The sequence below is a fragment of the Lonchura striata genome, chromosome 20 (genome assembly GCF_046129695.1).
Source record: "Lonchura striata isolate bLonStr1 chromosome 20, bLonStr1.mat, whole genome shotgun sequence".
Lineage (NCBI taxonomy): Eukaryota > Metazoa > Chordata > Aves > Passeriformes > Estrildidae > Lonchura > Lonchura striata.
This window is the reverse complement of record NC_134622.1, coordinates 9554782-9573932: the sequence shown is the minus strand read 5'-3', so window position 1 is coordinate 9573932 and position 19151 is coordinate 9554782. Positions and strand designations below refer to the sequence as shown.

The window sequence follows — 19151 nt, the reverse complement described above, 5'->3', positions numbered from 1 at the left end:
TGCCAGCACCATTCCTCAGCCTGGGGAGCACAGGGAAGGGCTTGCATCTGTCTGCTGCTTAATAAATGGGCAGAGATAAGTGTGGAGCTGCATTACCCTCACTTCAAAAAAGAGGTGTCTTTGTTGGCTCATAACAAGTAGGAGAGTTTTCACTTCCCCCAGACCACTTATATCACAGCCAAGCTCGGCTGAACTGAATTATCTTTGAAAAAAATCAATTTTCCTCCTTGGGTTCTCTGCTGCCCACTCACCACAGTGAAATGACAGCAGAGTTCAGCAAAAAAGGAGGTTTGTTTGTTGGTAGTTGATTTCTCTCTTGCTGCTTCTTTCAAAACCAGTGTTTATATTTCTGCATTGGACTCAAAACTGCGGCATTTAAAATCCTTTTAATAATCCTAAAATAACTTAATTTATTCATGCCCTTTCTGTTTTGCATGCTTTAACCCCTGATTGCACTCCGTGGATTCTCTTCGGTCCTTAAATAGATTTTGCAGAGATTTAACAAAACTTGCAAAGTCTTACTCAAACTTCAGCACAATTTAATGAACATTTCTAGCTGGGAATGCTAAGATTTGTGCATGTGCAGTGCTGGGGTCCAATGTGTGGACAAAAACTGGGCAGTAGGGTGGACAGTGAGCCTCTGTCAAATGCTCGACTGGTCCTGACATGCACTTAATGGCAAGACATAAATAGATTCTTTTAATGCCTTAACTGTTAGGGCATAGCTGCCACGTAGGTTTATACAGAAATCAGGGCTGATAGGCTGCAGTGGTGTGCAGGGAGTGTGTGCTCGTGGTGCACACACCACTTTGGGGAGCTGATATTCCCAGAACCTCTGTTCTGGACCTGCCCCGTTGCATTGCAAAGCAGGGGTGGCAGCACAAAGCCTGGCTCTGGCTACTGGCACAGGCAGAACTACCCAGAGGTTGGTCACAGCACAAACATCCTACTGGAGGATGCTGGAAACATCAGGAGTCATCTGGCATTTGCAGGAAGGGGGGATTCGATGGGGCTGTTCCACCTCTGACTCTGTGCCAAGGGCAGAGGGTGGGAGAAGAACCAGGTCTGGAAAACAACCCCCCAAAAATCTCCTTTCCTTGTGACCTAAATGATAACTCCAGTTGTCCAGCTAGTTGGCTTGATTGGGAAACCAGCTTTTCCCCTTGTTATCCAATTATTCAGATGACCCATGTCTAGCTGAAGTGGAGTCTGCTGTACATAAGCTGTCAGCCCAGATACACATTTAATTCCAAGGAAGGCATAAATTGGCAAAGATGCAAAAAAGATGTTTTTGCTGTTTCAGTTTCTGTTGAAGTCTCACTGAAAAGGAAAAATTATGCAAGTCTAGACACAAATGTTAGTGGTCAGTGCCCTCTTTTGCTTGCAAAGCTTTGTTTTCAAGCAGCTACAATATTTACAATATTTACATTTGCAGTGCAGTTCTTAAGTGTGTGCTGGAGCTTCATATTGCATTCCCCCCACCCCCCCCCCCCAAAAAAAAAAAAAAAAAAAAAGCCACCCTAGGACTGTGATTTATGAAACTCTACTTCCAGAAGACAAATATCTCTGGCAGGATTCCACTCAAACTGGACAGGAAGAATTTCTGCCAACTCAGGCTAGAAATCTTTCCCTCCCAAAATACTGTAATCAGTAAATTCTCTGCTTCACCTATTCCTTCAGCAAGTACAATTTTTAAGCTTTCCAGTGTTTCTAGGCTTAATATTTGAAATCAGCCAATAGTAGAGGAGCAACAGGATGTTTTTTGAGATGCATCTTTCTTCCAAAACTCCTGCAAGCCTCCAAGTCAGCTCTCACCTGCAGGGAGCCTGTGGCACAGTGAGGTGCACCTCTGGCCCTCAGAGGAAACTGTCTGGATTCCTTCCAAATTTCATGAACAGACTCATAATGCGCTGAAGGAAGCTCGTATGTTGAAGCAAACTCTTTAACCTGATTAATGGGATGTAAGTAAGTGGAGCTAATTAGATGTGCTGTTAGGGAATGGCCTGGAGGAAATCAGGGCTCCAGGCACTTTGGGTCCTGGTCCCCAGCCAAAGCCCGAGCCTAACTTGGGTCTGGACACCTTTGAGCTTTGCAGGGGGATGGTTTTGGAACCTTCCTGTGAAATTTGGGGACCGAGAAGGGAAGCCACACATTTCCTGAGGTGCCAGAGCAAAGGGAGGAGAGCAGGCCCATGGCTCCTGTTCAAGGACCATCCTTCCTGGGGCTTTTTCCAGAGGAGAAAATATCTGTGCTCACAAGCTTTTTTCAAAGATCAGGAGCCACCTGGACATTGATGTACCTGTCCATTTAGTTTCAGGAATAGGATTAGGCCTTTATAGAGCTTTCAGTGATACCTTCTCCTCCCTCTCTCCTTCCCTCCCTCCCTTCCTGCCTTTCTTCCTTCCTTCCTGCTTAATTTTTCTAAGACAATTTTCCCCTTCTCTCTCCTCAGCTGTGTTTTATCCTAACTCATACATGGGCTATAGATACACAGAAAATTATTTTCTCCCTGAAGAGCATTTCTGCCAGGAGATTTCTGCACAGGTTCAGTGCAAAACCAGCTTGGGCAGCAAACCCACTGGTGGATCAAATAACATTGATGCTAAAAGCAGCCTTTGAACTTGCAGAATATTCATCCCAGGGTCAGAGATTAAATTACCCCCTCCAAGAAGTCTGGGAGCTCAGTGCAGTTCTTCCTACAAAAGGTTTATTTGGATGGGCCTGGTTGAAAAGAAAGGAAAATTCAGGCTTTTTAGGAGCCACCATTTTGGAAGTGCAGGATAAGGGGAGCATTGGCCTTGCACACATTTTGGGGTATCGAACACTTCAGTGTGGGTGTTTTGCTCTCTCCTGTCCAAGGGTGTCCCTGAGCAGCCCCATCCCACAGCCTTGGGCAGGTCCAAGAAGGGCATTTTTAATTTCCCAGTCATTTCCCATGTCTCCAAATCCAATCTTGCCACCAGCCCTGGGAGGTTTTACTGGAATTTCTTCCAGGTCATACATTATTTAAGGGGGAGGGGGTGTGAAGGCTGATACCATGAATATTTCTGATGTGAATTCAGGTTCATTGCCGTTTGTAGAAAAATTCTAAAGGGAGCACTGATGCCACAAGACAACTCTGACTTTCTGCCATTTGATAACAAACTTGGTCTACTGCATTTGCTTATTATCAACTGTGGTGTGGGGAGATTCCTTTTCTTTTTCTTCTTATTAAATCAAGGCCTTTTTATTTAAGAAATATTTTATTTTTGATACAGACACAGCCGGTGAAGTAGCAGTAAAAAACATCACTGCAAAGAGGCACATGGCTTTGAAATGTTTTGGTATGTAACATAACTGTATTGTTTTCAGGTCTTAACTTTTGCACAAAGACTATTTTCCCTTGTTCTAAAAGCAAACCCTCTCTCAGCTTTCCAAGGGCCACATACCTAACGTGGCTATAGGGGAACAAACCAAAAAATATCAAAGTGTCTCAAGTCATTTCCCAAATAACATTGTTCTGTTGCTCTCCTTAAATGAACAAGAGTTTCTTTGATTTTTTTTTTTTTTTAAGTCAAATTTAGGATTCTGCTGTTCAGAGCAGAGAGGTCACAAGGCCCTAATGTATTTAGCATTGACTGCCCTCTCTTGTAGTGCGTCTATTAGTCAGTAATTTGATTTGTACCTATTCATTTGCAGTCCCTGCAGGAGCTCTGAGCTGGCCCCAAGTATAATTGGTGCTGTCTCTATTTTTACATCATTAGATTAGCCCCGACTCCTGGCCACTTGTTGTCTGCGCTTGTCTGTCCATTTATACAACCTAATGTAACACAAAATTCATTACTGATCACATTACTTTCAACTCTGAAGCCAGCTTTGTGATAAACATTTTGTTAACCCTTCCCTGCCAGCGCACAGACCTGGGGGATAAATGCACTTTCCCCTCTGCAGGAAAAATCAATATCATAATAAAACAAAGTGCAGTCACATTCCTGGATTTGTCATTCCTCCCGGAGAAAGAAATGGGGAGGAACATATAGGAGATGACTAAATGGTGTCTGCATCCAGGCATCTCACTCTGCTCGATATGAAATGAGCTCAGCAGTGTCCTTTCTACTGGAATATAAAGAAGTGACACGAGATAGGGCCAGCACTCAATTTAAAACTTAATTTCTTACTCATTGTTCTGCAAGTGTTTTAGCTCTTCTGGTCAGGCTGTAATCAGGTTATGACATTATTGGAACTGGACATTTTTCTTCCAGTGCTTTGTCTCAAAAACAGTGAACAGAGACACAGTTCCCTTTCTTCCTTGGAGATTTGCTGCTGTGTTGGGTTTTTTTTTTTTTTGTTTGCTTGGGGTTGTGTTTTTTCCTCCTAATGATTAAGCAAATTAACTGCAGCACTCCAGAATTTCACAGGAAAATTCAAAGCTCTGTCCTGTCTAGCTTGGCTTTGCTCACTTTTGATTGTCTGCCGAGTTCCTCCTAAAGCATGAAGCTCTTTGCATCCCTGAGGTTTCTGCTGTTGATTCCAGGGGCAGCAAGAGGAGAGCCATGGTAGGTATTCCACCAGGGCTGAGCATCCTCCCAGCTCTGCTTGCAGCATCCTGCCCACGAGGTGATTCCTGCTCCCCAAATATGTTGTGGTGCACGCAAAAGCTGTTGGGTTTTTAACGAGTTTTCTAAATTCATTTTCTGTTTGCACAGCTTGGCTTGGAAATCTGTTATTTTGGGTTTTTCTAAATATTTAGAAATATTTCTCAGTGTTTATTAAATCTTCCCTTTAAAAGTTCTGAGGCCTGAAGCCTGCCCCACACCGAGCCATCCCACACTGGGAAGGGGGCAGGAGACAGGATTTTTCCATCTGTAATTCCTATAATTACCTTGTCATTCCTTTTAGGAGTCTTTCTATGGTGTTTTTGTGTAGGATATGACTTATGGCAAGCGTATCTCTCTCAGTAAGTATAAGAGCCCTCGGGTCCCAGCATTTGAACCAGGACTGGTATTTTTACAGCTGTTTTGTGAGCCAAAACCTCTTGCAGCTGCTGAGGTGGTGGCAGAATAAAGACAAGACAGTTCCTGTCCCTCCTCCCAAGCCCAGCAGCCCCAGAGAGCCGTTGAGTATTTGCTGATTTTTGGGATGTGCAGCACAGGCCATCACAGAGCTCTCATAAACTATGCATTGCCCTCTCCAGGGGAGATGGGAGAGGAGGCTGTGGAATGGAAACCCATTTGTGCAATAAATTGTTAAGCAGTCAAACTGTTAAATGAACACTTATTAGAGAGGTAGGATGAAGTATGAGTCACCAAACAGCAAAATGCACATTAACACAGCAAACCCTCTGCAGTAAATGGGAAGTCAAGAGCCAAGGCAATGCGAACGTTGCAGTGTGAGCCAACCCTCTGGCCCTGCAGCTTCCAGTCCTCTCAGCCCCTCTTCCACCACAGGATCTGCTCCTGGAGCTTCTCCCTTTGGATTCTGGATCATTCCCTGTGATGGTGCTGTGGCCTGCAGCTGTGCCCTCACCTCCCCTCACCCCTGCACCTTTCTCTGACAGAACAGCACACAGAGAGTCTCCTGATTTGCCCAAGAATCCTGCCTTGTTCTCCATGCTGGAGTCTGGGAGCATCAGGACTTGCTGGACAGTGATGGTGTTGGGTGTTTGATGGTCACAGTGTGCCTCAGGGGGTATGGGCAGGCAGAAAGAGAGGGCCAAGGAAAACCAGGAACAAACCCAAAGGGATTTTGGCCGGGGGAGGATCTCAGTGATCAGTGGAGAATCCCTGGAGCATCCCCATGGGATCAGCTCTGGTGGCTGCCCCAGGAGGAAGGAGGGTTGTGGCCAGGTCCCTGGCAGTGCTGGGAACACTTAGTCCTCCTTGAAGTATATATCCTCATTTGTGGTATGAAAAGATTAGCTTACCTCCCATTCCTAGCCTGCTGTCTCCCCACCATGGATAATATATAAAACAGTAGACTTTTATTCATTAACATTTATGGGAAAATGTTAATATTAAACTGTAAGTGAAAAGCCCCATCTTATTGAATTCTTCTGCTGTGTTATTGGGAGCCTAATTTCATTTTGCATTTAAATAAAAACCAGATGATGTTCAGGACGGTCAGGCAAGCATTCTGTAAGTGAGAATTTATCTTGCGATCTGGGTAAACAATGTCTCATCATTTAACAGTTATTATAAATAATGGGGTTTTAAGCACTTTGCTGGGAGTTCATATTGGCTCCACACGGGTTGCACTAAGGGAGAGAGAATTTCAGTGACATCTTCCAGGCATCCGGTGAGGAGGAATCATATCCTGAGCTCGCTTCTCAAGCTCCAGTTTTCATCCTCCTCTGGTTGTTATTGCTCAATATTGTGTGCACCATCCACTGACCAAAAAGAAAAAAAAAAAGAAAAAAAAACAAAAAAAAAAAAAAACAAAAAAAAAAAAAAAACCAAAGAGGAAGGAAAATGACAAATTGGTTGGAAGCATTTTGAAAATGAAGAAACCCTGTTTGAAGCTTCCCCATAAAAGGGGAATGTGTTCAGCCCCCAGCAGATGTTCATGCAGGTAGCTGAGCCTCCAAAAGGGAGATTCTTTCAGTAAAAATGGGGCTGTGTAAAAGTTGTGCATTTACAAAGATCATAAAGCAACTGCTTTTTTCTGTGTTTCTGCTGGTGCCCTCTGAAATGACATTACTGCTGGTTTTATGCTTGGGAACGTGTGAGGTAGATTATAAAAAGAGTAAAAACTGCTAAAATAGTAAATAGCTTTCCCCCCCACTCCTTTTGCTTTTATTCTGCTTTTCAGTGCTGTCCTGTCATTGAGGGGGCAGCCCTTGGTGCTCTCTGGCTTTGCTCCATGTTCCTCAGACCCCTCCAAGGCATTTCCCACCAGGAGCAGCTTCCCTTCCATCTGTCCTGCATCCTGGGGAGGGGGGAGTTAGCCTTCCATGCAGGCAGGGGGTGAATTTTAGGAACAACTATCTGCTGTTGTGGAAAGATCCTGAATTTGGGAACTCCTGATGCTGGCTGGTGGTGGCACCTCCCTGAGTCCACCTCAGGACATGAACTGCCTGCTGCCTTTTTCTGCGTGACCCATTTTATACCGTTTTCCAAAAAGACCCCCACAGCTAAAACACCATCTTCTTTTACTTGTTTATTTACTTATTTGGGATATTTATTTGTTGTTCCCTTGGTCAGTGACTTTCTCAGTAAGTGCCCAACACATGAACTCTGTGTTTACACCAAAACTTGATGGTGTTGTGAAAGACAAAGGGTCAGTATCACTTCTCTGACCCATTCCAAAGATGTTTTTCTGGGAAGGCTGCAGGCAGGACCTGCTCTGCTGTCTCTGCTCCAGCTCAGTGACATAACAGGGGATCCAGGAGCCAGAGGGGCTGGGGATGGAGAGCTCTGGTTGGGGTGAGTGGCATGGAAATGGTGGCATTTTCCTAAAAATATTCTAATGCCCTGTGTTGTGGAGGATGCTTGGACATGTTGCTGTGCTGGAATTCTCCTCAGGCAGAGCACAGCATTCCCATGGATGCCATCTCCTATCAATTCCCACATGCCACAGCTATTCCTGGTGGGTGCTCCCACCTTGTCAGGTACAAATGACATTTGGAAGCATAAATCAAGAGGTAAATTAACCTTGCAGCTTTCTTCCCTCGTCTGCAACCATGGAGGCAGCAGTGGGAGGTGAATTGTGCAGGGACAGATCCCTAACGGAAAAGTTGAAGGTGCTTTTTGTCCTCCACTCAGAGCTACTTTTAGCCACACGCTCTGGAAAAAAAAATCTTTTGATTAGATCATGCCAGGACTGTGTTGTCTCTCTGGTTTACCTTTTGGAAATGTGGCTGGTCAGCCACCAAAATGTGAGCAAAAATTCTGCAGAAGAGCACAACACGAGGAGCAGGTAGTTAATGTGAACTTCACTGCCAGGTGCCTAAACACAAGGCAGAATCATGATTTAAATTGCCTTTTCTGGGGGCTGTGACCAGAGGAATGCCTTGGTTTGCCATTAGGTCTTTCAGATTTCACACAGAGTTACCTTCCACCAGCTCCTCCACCAGCTGCAGCTCATCCACACGCTTGTAAGAGTGCAGCTACAAAGATGGAGCGTAATAGAATCAATGCTTGGAACAATTTTTAAAATATGACTTTCAAAAAGCAAAACCTTGAATTTACTATTTCCAGCTGCCTTCTGCTTTCAGGAGCACAAATGTGAATTGCTGTGTTCAACAGCTCCGTTAACAAAGGAACAAATTAAGCTTTGAATGCCACTTTTATCAAGGCTCCTTCATATTTATGTGTAACATCAGAATTTGGGGCTCTATAAATAAGAGAGAGTGGATTGAGAGCCTCAAGCAGCCCTGCAAGAGAGGGAGCCCACGAGACTGAGCTGGTGTTTTTCCAGGCTGGGTTAACACTCAGTCAAGGTAGAGCTGTGATTTTAAGGGAATGGCTGCAAGCTCTGAGTGCTTTGCACAATTAGGGCTGTGTTTACAAAGTTGGTCTGCTTGAAGCAGCCATGTCAACACAATCTTTGAAAAAATGGAGCGAACACACTAAATAAATTGCATTCGGGCCTGGGGTGATTTGGGTGGGTTTGGAGCTCCTCAGTGACACTGAACTACTGCCAGGGAGGTGGGAGGGGGAGACTGGTCCTGAGCTCCACCTGAGCTCTCCCAGCTCAAGAGCCTTGAACTGTTCAGATGAGCAGCCAGGGCTGAGGCTGTGGTGACATCATTTCGTGAGCTTCAACAAAACTCTCCTGATTTGGACCAGCTGAGCATCTGCTCCCCCCCCCCCACCCCCCAAACTTTTTAACTTTTCCTTTGAATCAAACCCAAATTCCAGTCTGGTCTAGCTTCCTCCTCAGCATCAATCTGCACCAGGGGAGCAGCCCAGAGGCTCTCACTGGCCCAAAAGGCCACTTTGTGTCAGAAGCACTAGAAGTTGTGCCAGATTGACTTTGCTTTGTAATCTTATACTTTTAAAATGAGCTCGGCAGTGTGTGTGTGTGTGTCAGAGCACAGAGAGCACGTGTGGGAGATGCACAGAGGCACTCTGAGCACTGAGCCCACCCCAAGGCTCTCTTCCTGCCTGAAAGGCTTGAAGGAGGCCAAATGCTGAGGTGGCATCACAGAGAGGATAGAATTAGGTCTGAGATGGGAAAGGAGCTGAAATGTGGAGGGTCAGGTGTGAAATTCTCATGCAGAGTGGCAGCAGTCACTGTGGACACCTCGAGGTCATCACCAGGTTTGTGGGTTTGACCTTCAGGCAGCTTTTCCTTACCCAGCTTTTTGCTGGAACTGTTTGGCTGAGCCAAGGAGGAGGAGGAGGGACCCTGAGGGCTCCTGGCCATCCCTGTCTGTACCTCTGGGACACGACCTGTGTCCTGAGACCCGAGTGGCTGCAGCTCTGCAGGGAAGGGGAATGCTCAGATTCACACCTGCTCTGGATAGAAGATGTTCCAGGAATATCCAGGAATAGGAGCGTTGCCTCCAGCATTTCTGAGCAATATCCCCAGAGTTCAGTGGGTGCAAGACGTGGTAGGTGTCATAAACATGCATTTTACTTTGAATCTGTAATTTCCTTCGTGAAGTGGAGGCTGACAGAGGGGTCAGTGTTGAGCAATCCAAGGCACTCCCATAACCCTGGGAATGAGAGACCAAACCCAGGAATTTTAATACAGTGTTTTCTCTGCAAATGCTTTTGGTCTGATATACACAGATGTGCTGCTTGCGTAACCAAAGATGCAAGATAGTTCTGCCTAAATGCATTAAAAAACTTGCCTACACACTCTGGCTGGCACAGGAAATCATGTATTCCACATAGGATATCTTACAGGAATTTGGAGTAGCAGCAAAGTGAAACTTTTAGGATGGGGTAAGAGAGAATTCCTTTAAACCCAAGCATCACTGCATATTAATTCAAAAACCTCATCTGTAAATCTTACACAAGGAGTTGTAGGCTTGCAGGACGTGATGGGCTACAGAAATGATTTTCTGTTTGACTGTCATAGCTTTTGAGATTTCACATGCTGGCTAAAATCAGCAACTCTTCCTTCTGAAGAGCCATTTATGTAGGAAAACATCCTAAACCTCTTTACAAAAATATACAGCTCTAGGAAACTTGAGATTATTTTTTAAAAGCATTGGAAGTCATTGTGAAAGTGCCTATCTTGAAGAATAGTCTCCCTCTAAATACCAGTCCTTTATCTGGTGCACTTTTAACCTTCCATAAAATGCTCAGAGTCAAGTCTGGCGAGATGCCAGAGTCTTGGGTCTCCTACTCCATGGGCTCGAGCCACATGGAGCTTTCTGGGTGCTCTTTTTAAAGGAGCAAACAACCTGTTTTAGAAGTTGATGCAGGAAGATGTTTTGTCCTTTTCTCACCGATCTCTTTGTGCCTGAAGCAGACCTGGACATTTCTGTAAGCTCAGGTGTCCTCCCTATTTTGCAAGTGTTAAATTGTTTGGCATCCCCGCAGTGAAATCAGGCACCAGAAATGAGATTTGGGGTCTCAGAGGGACTCTGATTTCAGAAGTCTCTGTCTTCATGATGTTCAGAAGGTTCTGTCTTCATTCCCCTGCTTCTCTCCCTCCTCCTGTACCTCCCCATCTCCTTGCTGGATCCTGCCACCTCTGTTCCAGGATGCCAGGTTTCATCTCCAAGTGCATGGCATGAGCCAGCTCTGTGTGGATTCAGCTCTGGAGTTATTGTAAGGCAGTTTGACAGTAACTAATATTTTACATAGGCCACTGAATCCTGATTTCACAGAAGTTGCTCAGGCAGTGTTCCCCAGTCTTCATTACTTGCAAATTTAATGGAGGTGCTTCTGTGGCGTCTCAGCATCTTTCAGGTTGTGACAGATTGAGACAGTTTTAACACAGGAACTGATTTTCAATGTTCACATGCCATGGGTTTTGTTTTTTGTTTTTTGTTTTTTTTTTCCTTATTTGAAAAGAGTTTAAAGTCTCTTTTGTGAAACTGCTGAGTATATAAAAGAGGAAAAAGAAACATTTCTGAGGAGCAGGTCTGTCATGCTGTCACCCAGAGGAGTTGGTCTCACTGTGCTGAGTGCCAGTGCAGGTGAACAGGCTTGGGGCAGAGAGCAGCTTTAACTGACTTTTGAACATTATCATAATAAGCTGAAATTGTAATCATAGCAATATATAAACAATTATAAAACAATATATTAAAAAAATGACTTTTTGCCTGTGCTCACTCTGGAAAGGAGCAACCCACATTTGCCCAGAAATTCCAGCCATCTCAAATCAAAACCAACTTGGAAGATTAAGATTTTTAATGAGGACTCCGTGCTTTCGTTTCACTGCAATTGAATATTAACGATTTTTGTTCATCCAAATCCCCAAAAGCACAGGTTCCCCTGGGGGTGCAGTGCCCCCCTGAGCCCTCCCTGACGGCAGATCCCCGGAGCTGCCAGCGGGGCTGGAGCCCCTCGCTCCAAGCACCCGCCAAGGGTGCTGGAGATGGATTATAATTAGAGCTCCCTCGTTAGCATAATTACATTTCATTAAGGAAAAAAAAAGTAAATACTCAAGAAAAACCTCCAAGTGCAGTAGCAGTGATGTAATTGATGTCATTTCCCAATTCCCCGATATTTCCTCATCCTGATGCACTTTCCCACCTCGCGTTGGCTTTTGAGCTCTTCTCCACCTCGTGTGTCCCAGCAGCAGCTCCCACTGCCCTGGGCACGGTGATGATGCTCAGAGTGAATGTTTCCTGCAGAAACGGTGCCAAAAGCACCAAGCAGAGTTTGGGATCTTGTCCGAATCCTGAAAGATGGGTAAGTGCCAGTGGGAGCTCCTGGGGGGAGCACATCCCACTCCCTTCAGCAGCAATCAGTGAAATTAAAATGTTTAACTCGCCCATTCACTGGGGAGCTTGTGTAAATTACAAACAGTTTAAGAGATCCTCAAGATTTCCATTGTGCTAATACAAATTGCCTTTTAGCATTCCCTTTAAATAGGGCCCTTTTGAGTGAGAATCCAGATGGCAGAAGCTCCATAATTATTATTCATTACACTTAATAAATAACACTCGGGAAAGCCCCAGTCAGTTCTGCAAGTCCCCTACGATGGGCATTGTGTAAATGTAAGGGTGAAAAAATAGTCCTTGCCACAGAATCTGTCAGGATTTCAGTCAAAGACGAGGAGCTATGAAGGGCCCTTATGTGTGCCTGCCCCAGAGCATGGGCCAGGCTGGCATTCCCAGAGCTCTGTCCGCAGGGAATCTCCTCCAAAAGGAAAGGGAATTGTCTTTGGTTTCAAAAAGAGGCTTGAATTTTTGCCTTTTAGCTGTTTATTCAGAAGCCCCCATGGATGAGGAGAGGTGGGTTTGGTGAGCAGCACCTCGTGTCTCTCTGGAAAATTCCTGTCCCACGTCCTCGTTTTGGGATGCGTCCGTGGCCCCTCAGCGCACGGCAGAGCCTGAAAAGTTCTCCAGAATAATTGCTGTGAATGACAGAAATGAAATCGAGGAGATTCGAGCTCTGCTGGCCATTACCCCACTTCCTGCATTCCAACTTGTTAATTGTCTAATTCCTAACGAGTCTTGGGGCGTCTGATAGACTTTGTGATGCGTGCTCTCTGCGACGCTTCCTTCCCTCCCCTCCCTGGCCTCATCCTTCACCAGAGACCTTGTTCCTTTAAAAAATGCCATCCTTAAAAATCAGAAATACTCAGCCCAGCAAAAGGAAAAGGGAACTTGACATTAGTTGAGCTTGAAAGGCTTGGTGCTGTGAAAAGTGACTGACGTGTGAAAAGAGGCTACAATTAGTTCTTTCCCCGAGCACTCTCCCATTCAGTCCAGGGTCACTCCTTCAGCGAGCTGCAGCTTTGAGGGTAATGTGTTGTGACAGTTTGAGATGATGAAGAATAATTCTTGTATTCAGAGTTGCTGCCGCTTCCCCGCTGCCCTGACACATCAGGCTGCTGTCATTGTATCACTTATCCCGGGCAGCCCCTCCGTAGGTAAGAGGAAAGGGTCAGCTCTTCCAGCAAATGATTTGGGATATTTTGAAACTGTGCTTAAAGAGGGGAAGGCAAACAGAGAGAAAGGAAAAACCATTAGGAGAAATAATAATGCACTAGAGAGGAGATTTTTGAGTGGACATAAAGGAGATACCAGGGCTTCGAGTGGACCACTACAGGAGAGCACAGCTAAGAAAGGCAGCATAATTTATGAGTGTTCCGGGCAAAAGAGGGCTATATAGATTTTCTTCAGGCCTTGAATTAATGTGCCCTATAAAATGGTTTCACATTTAGGCTTGGCAGGGCTTTGTACCTTGGATTTGATGGGGTCCTTTGACAGTTCCTGGAGCTTTCTGGAATGGAGGGTGCAGCTGGACCTCGAACAGCACCGCTCTCCCAGACCTACAGACCCCAGGCTGTCCCCAGAGCAGCTCCTCCTCCTCTTCCTCCTCCTCCTCTTCCTCCTCCTCCCTCCACCTCGGCAGCCAACTCAGGAGGGCAGTGTGGCTCGGGCAGAGGAGCGAGGGGCAGGACAGGCTGGCTGCAGCATGGCAGTCGGGAATATCAGCACTCGGGAATGATTCCTGCAAGGTTCCCTTGCCAGTTCCTCGTGGAACACTGCCCACGGTGCAGGAGGGCTGTGGGCAGCCCCGCTGGCAGCCGTGCCAGGCAGGGAGCAGCCAACATCCCGGCTCCTCTGATGCCCCACTGCTGCCCCAGTGTTCCCGCAGGCCCAGAGCTGTGCCGTGAGAGGGGATGGCTGGCCAGGGACTCAGGATGGCCACTTGCCATCCCACGCCAGCAGCCACGAGGATTTTCAGTGCTGCTGCTGCCTCCACCACAGTGGAAAGTGTGTGTGCCCTGAAAATCCCGTTACTCTGGGACCCTGGGTGATGCCAGCAGTGCCCATTACTGTTACTGTCAAAAGCGCAGGCAGGGCTGTTCCCAGCTCCCCTGAAGTGACTTTCTCCTCATGGCTTCAGCAGATGTTCCAGCTCCTTCACTTTTTTCCCTTTTTTTTTTTTTTTTTTTTTTTAGGGCAGGCAGGACTTTGTGAGTCGTTTCCTCCGGGGACATGGGCAGGTTTTAGTATTTGCCTTTCCAGTATTAGCATTTATTTGTATTTGTGTTTGTTTTTCACGGGCTTCTGAAAGCCTCAGGGAGCCATTTGTGGGGCCAAAATAATGCAAGTGCTGGTCTTCTCACAGTATTTCATTTCCTTGATGGTGGAAACGCTACAAGAAGAGCAGGTCTCATGTTATTTTGACCCCATAAATAGCTCCCAGAGGCCCCTTTCTTCCTTCTCCCACCCACTCCCCCCCAAATCAAATATTTAGGTTTCTGCAAAGCCTGACTTCTCAACCCTGGTTATCTTGCTTCAGCAGAAGCAAATTGCAGTTATTACAAAATAGCCAGAGAGTCTATAAGGCCGAATGGGTTTTATATGATGCACAATTTGTTGGCTACTGTACAAGTTCATTAAAGTGTATCATAAGAGGTTGTTTTACTGGTACATTTAAGGAAGTTAATACATCTCGACAGTGTGTGCATGGGGGAATGCAGATACAATAACCCTCAGACTTGCTGGGGCCAAGTCCATTGCTGGCGTGACTCCACCGGAGTGAACGGAATCGCTGCCCGGGCAGCCCTGGGGTGCTGCTGAGCCCTGAGCCTGCTGCTCTGGGCTCTCCTGCCACCCACTCCCATCTTTCCCCGGGGATTTGCTCCTGTTTGCTGTCTTCCCAGCACGGAGGATGTCAGTGGTCTCACTGTGTGATGTTCCTTTTTAGCTCGGGAGGTGTTCCAGGTCCTTCAGCTGTGCCACGGGGGCTCGGCTGTCCCATCCTGGGCTGGCTTCAGGGACCTGTCTCTCCTGATACCCGACAGTCCCACCCTGCAGCTCCTGCTGCACTTGCTTGGTCTATCCAGATGTGTGAGAAATGATCCTCCAGTTTTCACTCTGTAGCAGGAAAGGTGTCCCCATGTCATGGAGGCATTCCCAGTCTTGTCTGTGCATCTCATGGGAATCTCATTGATGTCCCTCTGCTCTGCCCTGCTCTGCTGTAAGGGCTGGGAGGAAGAATAATCATATACACTGGATTTTTTTTTAAATTTATTTTTTATTAATGAAACAGAGCAATGTGTGGAGACCAGGCAGCCGTGCTGCCTGTGGTGCTGGGGTCAGCTGTGTGGGCAGGTAGCCCCTGGTGACCGTGTCATGGCTAATTGTCCCCCTGGTGTGACCCAGCCGTGCTGGAGGTGAGGGCAAAAGCCCAATTTCCTGAGCACAGCAGAGCTCTCCGTGGCAACCCAGCACTTCTCCAGGGTTTCCTCAGCTAGCAGAACACACTGCTCGTCTGCCCGGCCGGGTAATTGGTTCCAGAGTGAGAGCCGGGCTGTGTGGGATGGGGAATGCGTGCCCGGGGGTGGCAGCCTGCATGTGGGAGCTCCCCGGCTTTGAGCCTGACACCCCCTGAGCTAGACCGGGCTGGAAAATCCCCTCTGCCCCTCTGTCCCCTGCCTTGTGTCCCTGCCCGTCAGGAATGGCCAGGTTTCCCTGCCTGGCAGCAGCAAGGGGAGCTCAGGACAGCGCGGAGCTGTGGGACACAGCCAGGACAGGATTCCCTCCCCGTGCCCACCCTCTGCATCCCTGATTTCTGCTCCCTGCTTCTCCCTGGCTGGCATCAGTGTCTGCAGTGCCACCCCCTGGCAGGCCCCGCAGAGGTGACAGGAGCTGCCAGCCTCTGCACACCCCAGAAAAGCCCAAATCCCCCCAAATCCCACCCGGGCAGGGCGCAGGGTCCCACACCAGGCGCTGAGGGATGGGCAGGAGCTCAGCCCCCAGGGCAGAAACAGCCTCAAAACTCCTCTCTCTGTCCCTCTCCCTTGTCTCGCTGGAAACACTGTGCCTGGAAATCAATTCTAGGTGGGAAAGAGAGCAGAATCACCCGGGATGAGCCATGCCAGGGTTTGGGGGAGCCCAGCAGCACTGCCCAGCACCCCCAGCTCTGACGTGGGACCTTTAAGCAAAGCCAGCTGTGTGCTGAGGGAGATGAAAGCCCCAAATCAGACAGGATAAGCACAGTATTAGTGTGGGATACGCCACTCATTTCTGATTTAAATTACTGTTTTTACTTCCTGGACTCATGGGAGAGTAAGGATGTGAGGAAAATGAAGAGATTTAGACACGGACATTCCTTCACCAAATACTGGCAAAAAATGGTGATGAATACAGCTGAGGTCATTCATTACCAGCGCTGCTTTCAGGGTGATCAGCTTCCTGATTTGTTCTGATTTGTTCTCCTCGTATCCTGGGCAGATTATCTCCTTACAGGTTACCTCCAGGATGAGGGATTAAATCCCACAGCCCTCACTGCTAGGTGTGTGTAGGGCTGCTGGCCCTGCAGTGCCAGAGGATGCTGGGGTGGGATGCTTTTTGTCTTAGGGAAAAGCTGACTTTTTGCTGTTCCCTATACTTTGTGTATAGATCTGTCCTTATCACAGAGTCCCACTGCAGGCAAAGGACTGCTGTGGTGTTTACAGAAGGTTAAATATCCCAGGTGAGGCAGTGGAAGTGCAGGAATATTTAGCAGAAAGCAGAGCAGGCACTGCTCCTCCAGCTCCTGCGGCTCCTTTCCACCCCAGACAAGTCTTACATAGAACCAGAGAAAGGTTTGGGTGGGAAGAGACCTTAAAGGTCATCTCATTCCACCCCCTGCCATGTGCAGGGACCCCTCCCACTATCCCAAGATGCTTCAAGCCCATCCAACCTGGCCTTGAGGATTGCCAGGGATGGGGCAGCCACAGCTGCTCTGTTCCACTGTCTCCACCTTCACAGGGAACAATTTTTTCCAATATCCCATCTAAATGTCTCTTCCAGCTTAAAGTCATTCCTCCTTGTCCTGTTACTCTGTGCCTTTATAAAAAGTCCTTCTCCAGCTCTGCTGTAGCCCCTCCAGGTCTTCTTTCCCCCTTGGCAGCAGAGGAATTTGCCCAAAAACTCCTGTCCCCATCCTGTCGCCTCCAGCCCAGGCTGCCCAGACCAAGTTGTGCTCGGGGTCACACATCACAGCTCCCCAGAGTATTCCTTGTCTCCTGTCACCACTGTCACTCTGGGGGAGGATTCCTGTGCCATCCCTGGGCTCTGCCTCATGTCCCTGCTGCATGCCACCGCTGAGTGCTGCCAGGGGGATGCTGCACGTGGCCACCGAGTCAGCTGCAGGGTTCAAGTGGCTCACAGAGAGGCCACGGCTGGAAACCATGCCCTGCACACACAAAAATCCTCCCGTTTGGAGATTAGGGAGCACTCAAGGCTCCTGGAGGTCACAGAGGGGAGATGTCTGGGTGGGTGTGACCAGGAGAGGGAGAGCCACAGCCAGGCTGCTTTCTCTTTTGCTTTGGGGCACGGCTGAGGAAAGGGGATGTTTTCTCTTAGACTTGAAAAAGCTGAGTTCCTTACGTCCATTTGGGCAGGATAAAGGGCTGTGGAACGTCCTGGTGTTCCCAAGGTGGGGAATGGCAGTGGCTATGCACTGCTGGTGCCCACTCTGCCAGTCCCCCTTCCCAGCATGACTGGGAGAGAAGATTTTCCATCATCTGCAGCCATCCCCTTCATACCCTGCTCAGTTCAGCCGTGAGACCCCCACTATGGAATCCTGCCATGTCCTGAGCAGGTAATGCCTCCATCTCTGGCTCAGCTGAGCTCTGAGCCCAGCTGGAGAGAAGTGCAACCAGGAGCTGGCATTCCTCAGGAGCCATTCCCAAATCAGCCGGGGAAAGGACGATGAGCAAACCTTAGAGCAACGCACCAGCAAAGGGATTTGTCAGTAAAGCATCTGTCTGACGACTCTGGGGGTTTATCCCGAGCACTAACCAGGAGCTTCTCTCTCTCCCTTGCAGAGCTTCAGCGAGAGGGAAGCATAGAGACGCTCAGCAACAGCTCGGGCTCCACCAGCGGCAGCATCCCCCGCAACTTCGACGGCGGCTACCGCTCACCGCTCCCCACCAACGAGAACCAGCCCCTGAGCCTGTTCCCCACGGGATTCCCCTAAAGCAGCCACCCACCAGGGACACCTCCAGCCAGGGGAACGAGCTGCCTCTCCCCCAAACAGTCCCGCTGTGTCTGTCACCTGCCAGCTCCCCGGGGCCGGGATGCTTCTCGGTACCCTGATGAATATTGACGGCTCTTAAACCTCCCTGGAAGCATCCTCATGAAATCTCGGCTCTGTGTTCCTGTGCAAAAGAGGCTCCATCTTCAGTCCTGATAGCTCTGCAGCTTCTTTTCTCGCTGTCTTCAGGAAGAGGTTGGGTGAGGAGAAATGCTCCTTGGCCGTCTTGGGTCAAGCACAAGGTTTCACAATTGTTCTCTGTTTTTTTCATGCTGAGAGGTGAATCTCTGTAACTCAGAGGAGCTCTCGCCGTTCCTGAGAGTGCCGAGCATTAATGGGTGAACTGGAGAGACTGGAAACTGGACAGGGTTGATGATGTTATTCCTTCCTCATCGCGTCTCCTTGCTGCCCTTCTTCCCCTCTGATTCTCATCGATGCCAGGAGTATTACAAATGGAAATGTTTCTTTTTGTTCTTGCGAAGAATTCTCTCTCTCGCTCCGATTTTCTTCTAGTCATGTATTTTAGAAATGTACTTAATTGACTAATTGCAGTCATGGATTTCTCATATTTGGTTATAAAATTTGTTCGCTGGAACTCAGATATCTGTCCAGAAATGCATGTGTCATTGAATAAATCTAAGTTAAACAAGAAACTGCTTAAAAGGCAATGTTCATGGAGTGTTACTGGGCTGGCTGTGGGCTTTGTGTATCTCCCTGGACCAGACTCTGTGTGTATTTACTGACTTGAGGGCTTTAATTAAAGCCATCAGTGGCTGTTATGCAGCCAGTCTAGCATGGTTTTGCCTCCCCATTTCCTTGTCCTCGTGTGCACGGACAGGATTTTTAAAAACAAGGTATTTAGGTGGCATGCCTTGCACCCACTTGGCTCTTCAGAAAACTAACACCCAGCTCCCTGCTCTGGGCTGGGGCCCTGATTCTTCATGCCACTGATTTCAGTGGGCAAGGAGGTGCAGGAGGCAGTGGAACCCATTTCCATCCGTTCTGCTGTAGGATCAAGGATCAGAGGCTTTGCAGAACAGCCTGAACCTCTGCACCCTTCTGAAC

The 19151-nt window shown here is 47.8% G+C and overlaps 1 protein-coding gene across 5 annotated transcripts in view; it reads left to right on the top strand.

Moving 5' to 3' along the window:
* BCAS3 (BCAS3 microtubule associated cell migration factor) overlaps positions 1-18739 on the top strand; it is a 298857-nt gene extending 280118 nt beyond the window's left edge. For 2 of the 5 annotated variants that reach the window (XM_077787568.1, XM_077787567.1), the window contains one exon: positions 17878-18739. In XM_077787568.1, coding sequence (XP_077643694.1) covers positions 17878-18029 — 152 coding nt within the window. In that variant the 3' untranslated portion in view covers positions 18030-18739. Of the gene's footprint in view, positions 1-3257; positions 3324-17877 lie in introns of all 5 variants that reach the window. The other 3 variants (XM_077787570.1, XM_077787569.1, XM_021524867.3) reach the window with 2 other exon arrangements.
* The last annotated feature ends 412 nt before the right edge of the window (positions 18740-19151 follow it).